This window comes from Oncorhynchus mykiss, chromosome 14 (genome assembly GCF_013265735.2).
Source record: "Oncorhynchus mykiss isolate Arlee chromosome 14, USDA_OmykA_1.1, whole genome shotgun sequence".
In the NCBI taxonomy this organism is placed as follows: Eukaryota; Metazoa; Chordata; class Actinopteri; order Salmoniformes; family Salmonidae; genus Oncorhynchus; species Oncorhynchus mykiss.
Genome location: NC_048578.1, coordinates 35853968 through 35867255, shown reverse-complemented (window position 1 = coordinate 35867255; position 13288 = coordinate 35853968). Strand labels below are relative to the sequence as shown.

Below are 13288 nucleotides of genomic sequence, written 5' to 3'. Positions count from 1 at the left end.
TCTGTATTTGAAGAAGTCCGGTCTCCGGTCAGGTCTGTATTTGAAGAAGTCCGGTCTCCGGTCAGGTCTGTAATTTGAAGAAGTCCGGTCTCCGGTCAGGTCTGTATTTGAAGAAGTCCGGTCTCCGGTCAGGTCTGTATTTGAAGAAGTCCGGTCTCCGGTCAGGTCTGTATTTGAAGAAGTCCGGTCTCCGGTCAGGTCTGTATTTGAAGAAGTCCGGTCTCCGGTCAGGTCTGTATTTGAAGAAGTCCGGTCTCCGGTCAGGTCTGTATTTGAAGAAGTCCGGTCTCCGGTCAGGTCTGTATTTGAAGAAGTCCGGTCTCCGGTCAGGTCTGTATTTGAAGAAGTCCGGTCTCCGGTCAGGTCTGTATTTGAAGAAGTCCGGTCTCCGGTCAGGTCTGTATTTGAAGAAGTTCGGTCTCCGGTCAGGTCTGTATTTGAAGAAGTTCGGTCTCCGGTCAGGTCTGTATTTGAAGAAGTCCGGTCTCCGGTCAGGTCTGTATTTGAAGAAGTCCGGTCTCCGGTCAGGTCTGTATTTGAAGAAGTCCGGTCTCCGGTCAGGTCTGTATTTGAAGAAGTCCGGTCTCCGGTCAGGTCTGTATTTGAAGAATTCCGGTCTCCGGTCAGGTCTGTAATTTGAAGAAGTCCGGTCTCCGGTCAGGTCTGTATTTGAAGAAGTCCGGTCTCCGGTCAGGTCTGTAATTTGAAGAAGTCCGGTCTCCGGTCAGGTCTGTATTTGAAGAAGTCCGGTCTCCGGTCAGGTCTGTAATTGAAGAAGTCCGGTCTCCGGTCAGGTCTGTATTTGAAGAAGTTCGGTCTCCGGTCAGGTCTGTATTTGAAGAAGTCCGGTCTCCGGTCAGGTCTGTAATTTGAAGAAGTTCGGTCTGTGTGTTTGAATATCACTCCTCAGTATTGGGTGAAGAGTGGTGAAACAAAACACCTGCATATGGATCATAAGATGTCAGGCAGTTGAAAAATAAAATAATATGTTCCAACAACAAAAACGGTTGTTCCTTCTTCCTCTCTCTTGGCTGTCTGAGTTTAAACAGCACGAAAACGCAGAGCCCAGGAGGGGAAAAAGAGAAAAATAAAATACATCTCTTATTATTGATTGGTAATCAATAATGTATTGATTGATAAGTCAGTTCCCAGAATGCATCAGTAGGCATGTATCAGTGGTCAGGAGGAGGGGGTGTGGTCTCGAGTTTGCGGAGACGACGGCGCCTCAGCTCTGAAGGGTTGGGCTCTCCGTCTTCGCCGACTTCCTCTCCATCTCCTTCCTCTTCATCCCGCTTGTCTTCACTGTCGCCCAACGTGGTAGAGTCTGGCTGGGAGAAACCTGCGGCCCCATTCACAGCTTCAGGTTCAGCGGCTGGAGAGTAAGAGACAGAGGAGCGAAACAAAAGTGAGAAAATGTGTCTACAGTGTAAAACATACAGCTAGTCCGGATTCCTACAAAATGATTCATGTTCACTTCACAATATCAGTCAGTCAATAGGAGGACTTACCTGTACTGCTCTGAGAGTCATTCTCCTGGTTCTCCTGGGTTTCTGCACTAGTGGAGGGAGGAGATGATCCGCTGGCCTCGCCGGCAGCGCTGTTGGTTTCTGACTGAGGAGGACTGAGGAGCAGAGGAGGAGCATGATAATCATAGGCCAAACAATAAATGGAAATGTTGACCCGCGTAAAAATGAAAACGAGGCATCATTACGTGAGCGTGGCGACGGTAGTGAGGTAGTGGTGGATGTTGAGCATGGCAGCGTCCAGTAGAGTGTGGATGTTGTGGAGACACTGCAGTCTGGCCTCCAGGCCTCTACGGCCCTCCTGCTCCAGCTCCCTCAGCTCAGTCTCTGACATGGTGGACAGGGCCGGGGGAGGAGGGGGCATGGATGACACTGGGACAGAACACACAGCATGACAAGGTTATTCAAGATGCCAGCCTTGATACAGATTTGTGAACATCTTAGCCCTCCCTCGGCAACAGCCCTCCCTCGGCAACAGCCCTCCCTCGGCAACAGCCCTCCCTCGGCAACAGCCCTCCCTCGGCAACAGGGTAGATAAGAACAAAACTGTTGATAGAAATGTTGAAAATGGTGGCCCATCTACAATACTATTTTCATGATGGAGGCTTCCTTTATAAGTGAAGGAGTAAGTAGGAATGAATCCAGATCTTACCAAACGGTGGAGGTGGTGGCATAGTCAGCCATGGAGCTGAGGGGAACGGTGGGGGTGGGAAGGAGGGGAAGGGGAACCCAGGCATAGGGCCTCCTGGAGCAGGAGCAGCACCGACTGTACTGGCCCCTGTGGAATGACTGGTACCTGATTCACACAAGGAGAAATTATGACTTCAATGTTCACAGAATGTTAGGACAGACACTTTAGGGCTGGTCTTCCAGACCCAGAGGAAGTCTAGTCCTGGACCAAAAAGCATGCTCAATTGAGAATCTGTATTGAACGGACCATTTCATCATCTAGGTCAGAGAAACCTCTAATTGACTAGAATGTGAAGATTGGTCTGCGTCTACCCTCCCATTCAGAAAAGATAAGACTGACAATTTGACAGATGCCAGAGAGTAGAAATGAGACTCACCAGCGCCCTGAGTCTGAGCTGCCTCTGTGGCCCCAGGGGCGTCTGTGGCCCCTGGGGCACCGGGAGCACCAGCAGGGGGAGCCGCTCCAGGGAAGGGGCCCCAGAAAGGAAACAGTCCTGGGGGGAAGTGGGGCATCATTCCAGGGCCAACTAGATGAGACAAGGGGACAAGAGGACGCATGTCAGTCAGCCGCTTGGGAGTCAACCCAGTTTACAGCTAGTAACTTCATGAAACTATTAGTGGGTTTCTATCAGATATCTAGTAACTTCATGAAACTAAACTCAGAAGAAAAAAAGAAGAAACGTCCCTTTTTTTAGGACCCTGTCTTTCAAAGATAATTTGTAAAAATCCAAATTACTTCACAGATCTTAATACTAAAGGGTTTAAATACTGTTTCCCATGCTTGTTCAATGAACCATAAACAATTAATGAACATGCACCTGTGGAACGGTCGTTAAGACACTAACAGCTTACAGACGGTAGGCAATTAAGGTCACAGTTCTGAAAACTTAGGACACCAAAATAAACATGCCCAGTGTCCCTGCTCATCTGCATGAACGTTCCTTTGGCATGGGCTTGTAGGCCTGTTGTAAGGCAGGTCCTCACCAGACATCACCGGCAACAACGTCGCCTATGGGCCCAAACCCACCATCACTGGATCAGACAGGACTGGCAAAAAGTGCTCTTCACTGACGAGTCACGGTTTTGTCTCACCAGGGGTGATGGTCGGATTCGCGTTTATCGGCGAAGGAATGAGCTTTACACCGAGGCCTGTACTCTGGAGCGGGATTGATTTGGAGGTGGAGGGTCCATCATGGTCTGGGGCGGTGTGTCACAGCATCATCGGACTGAGCCTGTTGTCATTGCAGGCAATCTCAACGCTGTGTGTTACAGGGAAGACATCCTCCTCCCTCATGTGGTACCCTTCCTGACATGACGCTCCAGCATGACAATGCCACCAGCCATACTGCTCATTCTGTGCGTGATTTCCAGCCAGACAGGGCGGCAGGGTAGCCTAGTGGTTAGAGTGTAGAGGTGGCAGGGTAGCCTAGTGGTTAGAGTGTTTGACTAGTAACCGGAAGGTTGCAAGTTCAAACCCCCGAGCTGACAAGGTACAGATCTGTCGTTCTGCCCCTGAACAGGCAGTTATGCCTAGTTAAATAAAGGTTAAAAAAAACATTTTTTAAATAAAAATGGCCAGCAAAGACCCCGGATCTCACACCCATTGAGCACGACTGGGACCTGTTGGATCGGAGGGTGAGGATTAGGGCCGTTCCCCCCAGAAATGTCTGAGAACTTGCAGGTGCCTTGGTGGAAGAGTGGGGTAATATCTCACAGCAAGAACTGGCAAATCTGGTGCAGTCCATGAGGAGGAGATGCACTGCAGTACTTAATGCAGCTGGTGGCCACACCAGATACCGACTGTTACTTTTGATTTTGACCCCTCCCCCTCCTTTGTTCAGGGACACATTATTAAATTTCTGTTCGTCTGTGGAACTTGTTCAGTTAATGTCTCAGTTGTTGAATCTTGTTACGTTCATACAAATATTACGTTTGGCGAAAATAAACGCAGTTGACAGTGAGAGGACGTTTCATTTTTTGCTGAGTTTATTACTAGGTTCCTGTCAGATATATAGTAACTTCATGAAACGACTACAAGGTTACTATCAGATATATAGTAACTTCATGAAACGACTACAAGGTTACTATCAGATATCTAAATATTTAACCTGTTCCAGTTTAACAGATGGAGCCATTGCGATATTTGACGTTAGACAATGGACGTGTTGCTCTGTGTGGTGCTACCCACCGTTCCCAGGGACAGGGACAGGGGCGTTGGCGGGTGCTGCCGGGGCAGGAGGCTGGGCAGGCGCTGGGGTGGGAGGCTGGTTGGGGTTAGAGGCCCGGAGGACATCCATACGACATGTAGGACACGTCTGCTGTCTCTGGAACCAGGAACGAAGGCAACTGGGACACAAAATGAAGGAAAGGGTTAGTTAGCTACACAGAGTCTCTGGAACGAAGGCAACTGGGACACAAAATGAAGGAAAGGGTTAGTTAGCTACACAGAGTCTGGAACCAGGAACGAAGGCAACTGGGACACAAAATGAAGGAAAGGGTTAGTTAGCTACACAGAGTCTGGAACCAGGAACGAAGGCAACTGGGACACAAAATGAAGGAAAGGGTTAGTTAGCTACACAGAGTCTGGAACGAAGGCAACTGGGACACAAAATGAAGGAAAGGGTTAGTTAGCTACACAGAGTCTGGAACGAAGGCAACTGGGACACAAAATGAAGGAAACGGTTAGTTAGTGACATAGAAATCAGAAAACCAACAGGACCAGCAAAAACACTAAATGGGACAGAAATGACAAGTCAAATATCAAAAATATTATCTTATTTTCTACTTTCTGATACCGTTCTGTCTAAAACAGGAATAGTATAGTAAGTATCCAGAAAATACCTAGAGTGGAAGATATGGTTGCAGGGAAGTTTCTTGGCTCCAGTCACCATCTCTTCACGACAGATGATACACACGTTGTCTGAAGCCAGCAGATCTTCAGGAGTGGCATCTGGGTAACTGCAGAGACACACATCCAGTTCATTGACCATGGACTAAGTCCACGGATGTTTAGTCAATGTTTTTCATCCTAAAATGATGAAAATGGTAAGAGGAACGATTTTTTTCCCCCGTTGTGGATACCCCAAAATAACAAACAAAACAGATGAATTGCACACTCACAGTGTATTCATGTTGCGGATGGCTCGCCGTGACATTATGGCATCCGTTACTGCTTTCTTGAACTGCCTAAAGAACAAGAGGACAGAATCCAGAAATTCCGGTGTTCTAATGGTTACATCTGCCTCGTATAACAACAAAAAACGATAAGAGAAGACAATCCGTTGGCCAGGTAACATACGGAGTCGTCAGAGAGCCCTGGCTTCCGGGTCTAAGAATTTTAGAACGGTATCTTTTAATCTAGGGTTTAGAGAGTAACGGTGGTGCTCACCTCATAGCCAGGTACATGGGCCGGATGGCGAATAGGGGGAAGGTGTGCACCTTTATCATGATGGTCATGAACGCCATGTACAGGAGGACCTTGATGAAACCTGGGAGGGAAGAGTGGAGAGATTTTTTACTGAAGTGGGATGTTATACATACATACATACATATATATGACCAGTTTCCTGGACACAAAACAAGCCTAGTCTTGGACAAAAACATGCTCAATGAACATGCTTTTCATTCTAAGAAATGCAGCTTAATGTGAATTAACGAAGCTCAATGTGGACCCAAGAAACTGAACCTTTAAAGTTGCATAGCAAGTGTAGAGCATCTTTAGCAATATAGGTATCATACCAGTGTAGAGCATCTTTAGCAATATAGGTATCATACCAGTGTAGAGCATCTTTAGCAATATAGGTATCATACCAGTGTAGAGCATCTTTAGCAATATAGGTATCATACCAGTGAAGAGCATCTTTAGCAATATAGGTATCATACCAGTGTAGAGCATCTTTAGCAATATAGGCATCATACCAGTGAAGAGCTCGGTGTAGAGAGTATATTTAGTGATACAGGTATCATACCAGTGAAGAGCTCGGTGTAGAGAGTATATTTAGTGATACAGGTATCATACCAGTGAAGAGCTCGGTGTAGAGAGTATATTTAGTGATACAGGTATCATACCAGTGAAGAGCTCGGTGTAGAGAGTATATTTAGTGATACAGGTATCATACCAGTGAAGAGCTCGGTGTAGAGAGTATATTTAGTGATACAGGTATCATACCAGTGAAGAGCTCGGTGTAGAGAGTATATTTAGTGATACAGGTATCATACCAGTGAAGAGCTCGGTGTAGAGAGTATATTTAGTGATACAGGTATCATACCAGTGAAGAGCTCGGTGTAGAGAGTATATTTAGTGATACAGGCATCATACCAGTGAAGAGCTCGGTGTAGAGAGTATATTTAGTGATACAGGTATCATACCAGTGAAGAGCTCGGTGTAGAGAGTATATTTAGTGATACAGGTGTCATACCAGTGAAGAGCTCGGTGTAGAGAGTATATTTAGTGATACAGGTATCATACCAGTGAAGAGCTTGGTGTAGAGACTATATTTAGTGATAAAGGTGTCATACCAGTGAAGAGCTCGGTGTAGAGACTATATTTAGTGATAAAGGTGTCATACCAGTGAAGAGCTCGGTGTAGAGAGTATATTTAGTGATACAGGTATCATACCAGTGAAGAGCTCGGTGTAGAGAGTATATTTAGTGATAAAGGTGTCATACCAGTGAAGAGCTCGGTGTAGAGCATGTAGACTGCTTTGTTGTCCCAGGGGTTGTCACTCTGAAGGTGAACAGTGTGGAGGGTGTACTTGATGAAGGTGGTGAGCACCATTGTCATCAGGATGGCATACTAAACAACAACAGTGTTATTATTCTGAGAAGTGTGCTGAAGTATAACCAACTGCTTTGATTCATCAAGACAATGAAAACAACTAATATATATATATACACACAGTGCCTTGCGAAAGTATTCGGCCCCCTTGAACTTTGCGACCTTTTGCCACATTTCAGGCTTCAAACAAAGATATAAAACTGTATTTTTTTGTGAAGAATCAACAACAAGTGGGACACAATCATGAAGTGGAACGACATTTATTGGATATTTCAAACTTTTTTAACAAATCAAAAACTGAAAAATTGGGCGTGCAAAATTATTCAGCCCCCTTAAGTTAATACTTTGTAGCGCCACCTTTTGCTGCGATTACAGCTGTAAGTTGCTTGGGGTATGTCTCTATCAGTTTTGCACATCGAGAGACTGACATTTTTTCCCATTCCTCCTTGCAAAACAGCTCGAGTGCAGTGAGGTTGGATGGAGAGTATTTGTGAACAGCAGTTTTCAGTTCTTTCCACAGATTCTCGATTGGATTCAGGTCTGGACTTTGACTTGGCCATTCTAACACCTGGATATGTTTATTTTTGAACCATTCCATTGTAGATTTTGCTTTATGTTTTGGATCATTGTCTTGTTGGAAGACAAATCTCCGTCCCAGTCTCAGGTCTTTTGCAGACTCCATCAGGTTTTCTTCCAGAATGGTCCTGTATTTGGCTCCATCCATCTTCCCATCAATTTTAACCATCTTCCCTGTCCCTGCTGAAGAAAAGCAGGCCCAAACCATGATGCTGCCACCACCATGTTTGACAGTGGGGATGGTGTGTTCATGGTGATGAGCAGTGTTGCTTTTACGCCAAACATAACGTTTTGCATTGTTGCCAAAAAGTTCCATTTTGGTTTCATCTGACCAGAGCACCTTCTTCCACATGTTTGGTGTGTCTCCCAGGTGGCTTGTGGCAAACTTTAAACAACACTTTTTATGGATATCTTTAAGAAATGGCTTTCTTCTTGCCACTCTTCCATAAAGGCCAGATTTGTGCAATATACGACTGATTGTTGTCCTATGGACAGAGTCTCCCACCTCAGCTGTAGATCTCTGCAGTTCATCCAGAGTGATCATGGGCCTCTTGGCTGCATCTCTGATCAGTCTTCTCCTTGTATGAGCTGAAAGTTTAGAGGGACGGCCAGGTCTTAGGAGATTTGCAGTGGTCTGATACTCCTTCCATTTCAATATTATCGCTTGCACAGTGCTCCTTGGGATGTTTAAAGCTTGGGAAATCTTTTTGTATCCAAATCCGGCTTTAAACTTCTTCACAACAGTATCTCGGACCTGCCTGGTGTGTTCCTTGTTCTTCATGATGCTCTCTGCGCTTTTAACGGACCTCTGAGACTATCACAGTGCAGGTGCATTTATACGGAGACTTGATTACACACAGGTGGATTGTATTTATCATCATTAGTCATTTAGGTCAACATTGGATCATTCAGAGATCCTCACTGAACTTCTGGAGAGAGTTTGCTGCACTGAAAGTAAAGGGGCTGAATCATTTTGCACGCCCAATTTTTCAGTTTTTGAATTGTTAAAAAAGTTTGAAATATCCAAGAAATGTCGTTCCACTTCATGATTGTGTCCCACTTGTTGTTGATTCTTCACAAAAAAATACAGTTTTATATCTTTATGTTTGAAGCCTGGAATGTGGCAAAAGGTCGCAAAGTTCAAGTGGGCCGAATACTTTCGCAAGGCACTGTATATAGCAGGCATATAGGAGTAAAGTGTCACATGACAGATTCAGAAAATGACAATTTATAGTTTAACAAACCTCAAATCCAAAGACTAGTTGGACAGAGGCCCCTCGGGTGATGATACTGTGACAGGCATGGTTAACAAACAGGAAGTCCAGGATTCCCAGCAACACCATGAGAGCTGTGTGAGAGAGACACAATGATTTAGATCATCTGTCCATTCCTCCCAGTCATTTTGACTGAACACACTAGTACAGGCCGAGATGTTCTTGGCCCAGATATGCCAGTTGCGTTATCAAGCTACAATGTCGATGTGTTGTTTTACTGATGTGCACCAGGTGCATCAGTCTGATATATTTGCCTATAGCTTTATTTTAAGAAACACACTTGGTACTAAAAAACACCAGTTTCACATGGCTGTGACTAAATCACTAACACTCCAATAAGTAGTAACAATTACAGCACTGAGATACACTGTAGGGTCTATTAAAAGACAGTATAACCCATACTGTACTGTAAACCACTGAAGGGCCCATTACAAAGATACTGAATATCACTGGGTGGGCCTTTAACACCTTGAAGAGATATTACCCATACTCACAGAACACCCTGAAGTGGAAGACCCAGGATATATTAGGACTTCTCTCCATCTGAGTGAGAAGGTGGGAAAATACCATCAGAACAGACAGACACACACACATGCTTTCCTTTCACATTCATTGTCACTTTATAGATGGTAAACATGTTTCTTGTAAAGTAACAAAAATGTCTGAACTATGTGAAATATCTATACAAATGTGTTTAACATGTAACAGCCTCACAAAGTCAACCCTGTCCTCAGCCAGCCAGTGGAAGCACTTGATGAAGAGCAGCAGGGTGAAGAGGGCTACGAAGCGGGGAGAGAAGTCATCCCTGAACACGGTAAAGGCCAGACACGTCTCTGTGACAGCATACCAGGATCGCTCTATCAGATGCTGAAGGAAGAGGAAGTTGAATCTTAGTGATAACCTTTTTACACTATCGTACTGACCCAACCTGTACTGGCTTTGACATTTTGTTTTCAGATTTTCCTTTCCAGCGTCAGTCTAACAAATATGGTGGATGTGTAACCAAGACAACACAGCTCGGGAATGAGTAGAGGGTATGATGGTTGCCTAAGCAACAACAGCATTACATTACATAGAAGTCCACTGCATTTATTGAGAAATACAGATCTGGTAATCTAATAAACCAAGCAGGAGTAAACAAACGCTGAAATAACATATCATTGGTCCATACCTCCATCTCTGCAGCTCTCAGCTGTCCGAAGAAGATTTTACGCATGAACTTTCCCAATAGGAACACCAACACAAACGCCTGGATGTACAACACCTGGCACAAAGAGGAGAGGGAGGGAAAGCCACGTTACAGACCATACATCTGATAAACGTATCAAACAGGGGAATGTAGAGAACTAGTGTGTACTCACTGCCATACTGGGGCTACTCTTAGTGAGGTAGACCACAGTGGGGTAGAACTGGTGTTTGAGAAAGTAGGCATGGGCAATCACAGCGCCAGTCAGAGCCAGACTGGTGGCAGTCACCAGGCCTGCACGCACCATGGTGTAGGCAGTATCTACAGCTGTGTGGTAGGACGACAATCAGAATGTAGAGCAGGTTAGGATATTGTCATTTCATAATCCTGGCTGTTGGATAATCCAATTGCTTCCTTATATCTCACTAGATAGCTAACAAGTAACAGTCACTGAATAAATACATGCATGTTGACAGCTGCCTAGGGGCCAAGTGTAAACAGAGCAAAGTTTCAACTGTACAAAGATATAAAAACGTAACATGCTACAATTTCAAAGATTTTACAAAGTTAGTTCATACAAGGAAATAAGTCAATTGAAACAATTTTCAGCTTCCATTGAATTGTGTACAGATCCTTGCGACACGGGGCTGTGCATTATCCTGAAACATGAGGTGATGGTGGCAGATGAATGGCACAACAATGGGCCATAAGATCTCGTCACGGTATATCTGTGCATTTCAAATTGCCATCGATAAACTGCAATTGTGTTCGCTTTCCGTAGCTTATGCCTGCCCATACCACCCCACTGCCACCATGGGGCACTCAGTTCACAACGTTGATATCAGCAAACCGCTCACCCACACGACACAATAAACGTGGTCTGCTGTTGAGAGGTCGGTTGGATGTACTGCCAAATTCTCTAAAACAACATTGGAGGAGGCTTATGGTAGAGAAATTAACATTCAATTCTCTGACAACAGCTCTGGTGGACATTCCTGCAGTCAGCATGCCAATTCAACGCTCCCTCAAAACTTGAGACATCTGTGGCAATTTGTTGTGTGACAAAACTGCACATTTTAGAGTGGCCTTTTATTGTCCCCAGCAAAATCAAATCAAACTTTGTCACGTGGGCCGAATACAACAAGTGTAGATGCAGTGAAATGCTTATTTACAAGCCCTTAACCAACCGTGCAGTTCAAGAGTAAAACATTAATTTACCAAATATACGAATGTACAAAATGATAAAAAGTAACAATAAAATAACGAAGCTATATACAGGGGGTACTGGTACTGAGTCAGTGTTCGGGGGTACAGGTTAGTTGAGGCCATTTGTACATTTAGGTAGGGGTGAAGTGACTATGCATAGATAATAAACAGCGAGTAGCAGCAGGGTACTCAGCTTCTTGATATGCCACATCTGTCAGGTGGATATATTATCTTGGCATAGGAGAAATCCTCACGAACAGGGATGTAAACAAATGTGCGCAGGATTTCATAGAAATAAGCTTTTTGTGTGTATGAAACATTTCTGGGATCTTTCATTTTTGCTCATGAAACATGGGATCAACACTATACATGTTGCGTTTACATTTTTGTTGAGTCTAGATTGACATCTTCACTCAATTTAACCAAGCCTTAATTTCGTCCAAACTAAAACTGCATTGTTGATATGCCATATTTAAATCTACCAAGCTAGGTAGATGTATCGGATGACAAGTTAATAACAAGATAGCTAACAAGACAGCCAATTCATAGCTAGTTAACAATGCAATGTTATAGCTGAGGGGGTGTGTTAGCTAATATGGGTTGGAAGGTACAGCTAGCTTGGCTGCTCTTGCTCTGCATAGCCAGCTATTCCGGTAGTTAGCTGTACAGTAATGTTACTGCAGTGCGAAACTAATATGGACAGCTAGCTAGCTAGCTAACGTTAGCTACTCACGGACTCGATTTCGTTTTTGTCACGGAATTCACTTGTTGATCTTGTTCCAACGCCTTGATTGGGGCGTTCACTATGATTACAAGATGTATCAAGTCCCTCAACTATATTACGACCAATTACTTTCCCCTTCTTCAAGCATTTCGCTGTATATTTTAACTAACATTTATATACCCCAAGTCCCAAAGACGCCTGAGTCTCCGATACGTGTTTATCTTTGGCTTGCTCCTCCGAGTGGCCACCTCACTTCCGGGGAAATCCAAAATAGCAAGAGAGATTGAAATGAAGTGTGCAGAGAACAAACCCATTTTCACATTATTTAAAGATAGAATTGAAATATTTTTTGAAATGATCAGTAAATGTAAAAACAAAAAAAGCAATACGCACCACAAAAGTATTTAACAAATTGAAAATGAATCTTGATATGTAAATACTCCCTCCCTGTCTGTTTTAATGCACTCGTTTGTATATTTGGGTTTTTTTTTGTATTTGTTGTGTTCATAATACAAAATAAGAGATTGAAGTGTATATGCACTCGATGGAAACCGTTTGTTGGCTGTTAAACGAAGAAAAGCAATTAGATAACAAGCTGACGTTGCATTCCAATAGAAACGGTGACACGCGATTTACAGAATTTCCGTCGGTGTTGTAGCGAACTACCGTTAGACTGTTATCAATGGGAGTGCATGGGTTTTCACACCAGCGTACCCCGGTTTATTTTTTTTGGCATTGGATTTGTACCCTGGTGACAGTTAAGGCCATATTTTAGTAGATATACGGTAACTCAACGCGGACCAATAGATGAACAGGAATATATATTTTACCAATGGTGGTCTGGCAAGTTGATTTCCTACCACGTACTAGCGCCAATCAAATGATGGGTTTTATTAACCGTAATAGACTGTAGTGCCGCACCATTAAAATGTCAGCATCGCAACTAAAGTATCCACCAATGCTTGTTTTTCAATAGAAGTTGTCGTGACAACAGACAAGTATTCACAAAAGTGTTAAAACATAATATAAATCAGGTGAATAAACATGTAGTCACTGTTACCCATTACCGGTTAACTTTGTGCTAATGAAGTTGATTCTGTCATATCAGAATAATGCCACAAACTGTACCCTACACAGAAAACTTACCTCCACAAGATAAAAACATAAAAAAGATGGTTAATGAATACAGAAAGTCATTCTGTCACTTGAACATATACGGTATGTACAGAGAACAGACCCAGCATCATTGACAACTTCATTGATCAGTTCTCCTCTGAGAAGTGTGATGTTTCTCGCTTGTCACCTGCTCAAAACATTCATTAAATGAACTCA

At 43.8% G+C, this 13288-nt stretch overlaps 1 protein-coding gene across 3 annotated transcripts; it reads right to left on the bottom strand.

Annotated features, from left to right (window-relative positions):
• Positions 1–246: 246 nt before the first annotated feature.
• Positions 247–13094, bottom strand: LOC110489190 (E3 ubiquitin-protein ligase synoviolin). Of its 3 annotated transcripts, none has more exons than XM_036943438.1 (16): positions 12350–13094; positions 10202–10353; positions 10012–10104; positions 9555–9707; positions 9335–9383; positions 8811–8914; positions 6882–7008; positions 5602–5701; positions 5334–5399; positions 5055–5171; positions 4402–4559; positions 2591–2740; positions 2176–2319; positions 1712–1895; positions 1509–1621; positions 247–1372 (listed from the first exon to the last, which is right to left on the bottom strand). In XM_036943438.1, exons 1-16 carry the CDS (start codon positions 12462–12464, stop codon positions 1173–1175), a joined length of 2025 nt encoding a protein of 674 aa, XP_036799333.1. In that variant the 5' UTR covers positions 12465–13094; the 3' UTR covers positions 247–1172. The 3 variants fall into 3 exon arrangements, with proteins under 3 accessions (XP_036799333.1, XP_036799335.1, XP_036799334.1); XM_036943440.1 differs by lacking the exon at positions 12350–13094 and adding an exon at positions 12137–12239; XM_036943439.1 differs by lacking the exon at positions 12350–13094 and adding an exon at positions 11966–12231.
• Between the last annotated feature and the right edge of the window lie 194 nt (positions 13095–13288).

Excerpts from the sequence above, each read along its gene's own strand:
- LOC110489190 (XM_036943438.1), bottom strand. The coding sequence starts at position 12,464 with ATGAACACAACAAATACAAAAAAAAACCCAAATATACAAACGAGTGCA. Across the intron at positions 8,915-9,334 it reads CTTCCACTTCAGGGTGTTCT|CTCTCATGGTGTTGCTGGGA; the intron begins GTGAGTATGGGT and ends TCTCTCACACAG. Across the intron at positions 1,373-1,508 it reads TGACTCTCAGAGCAGTACAG|CCGCTGAACCTGAAGCTGTG; the intron begins GTAAGTCCTCCT and ends CTTACTCTCCAG.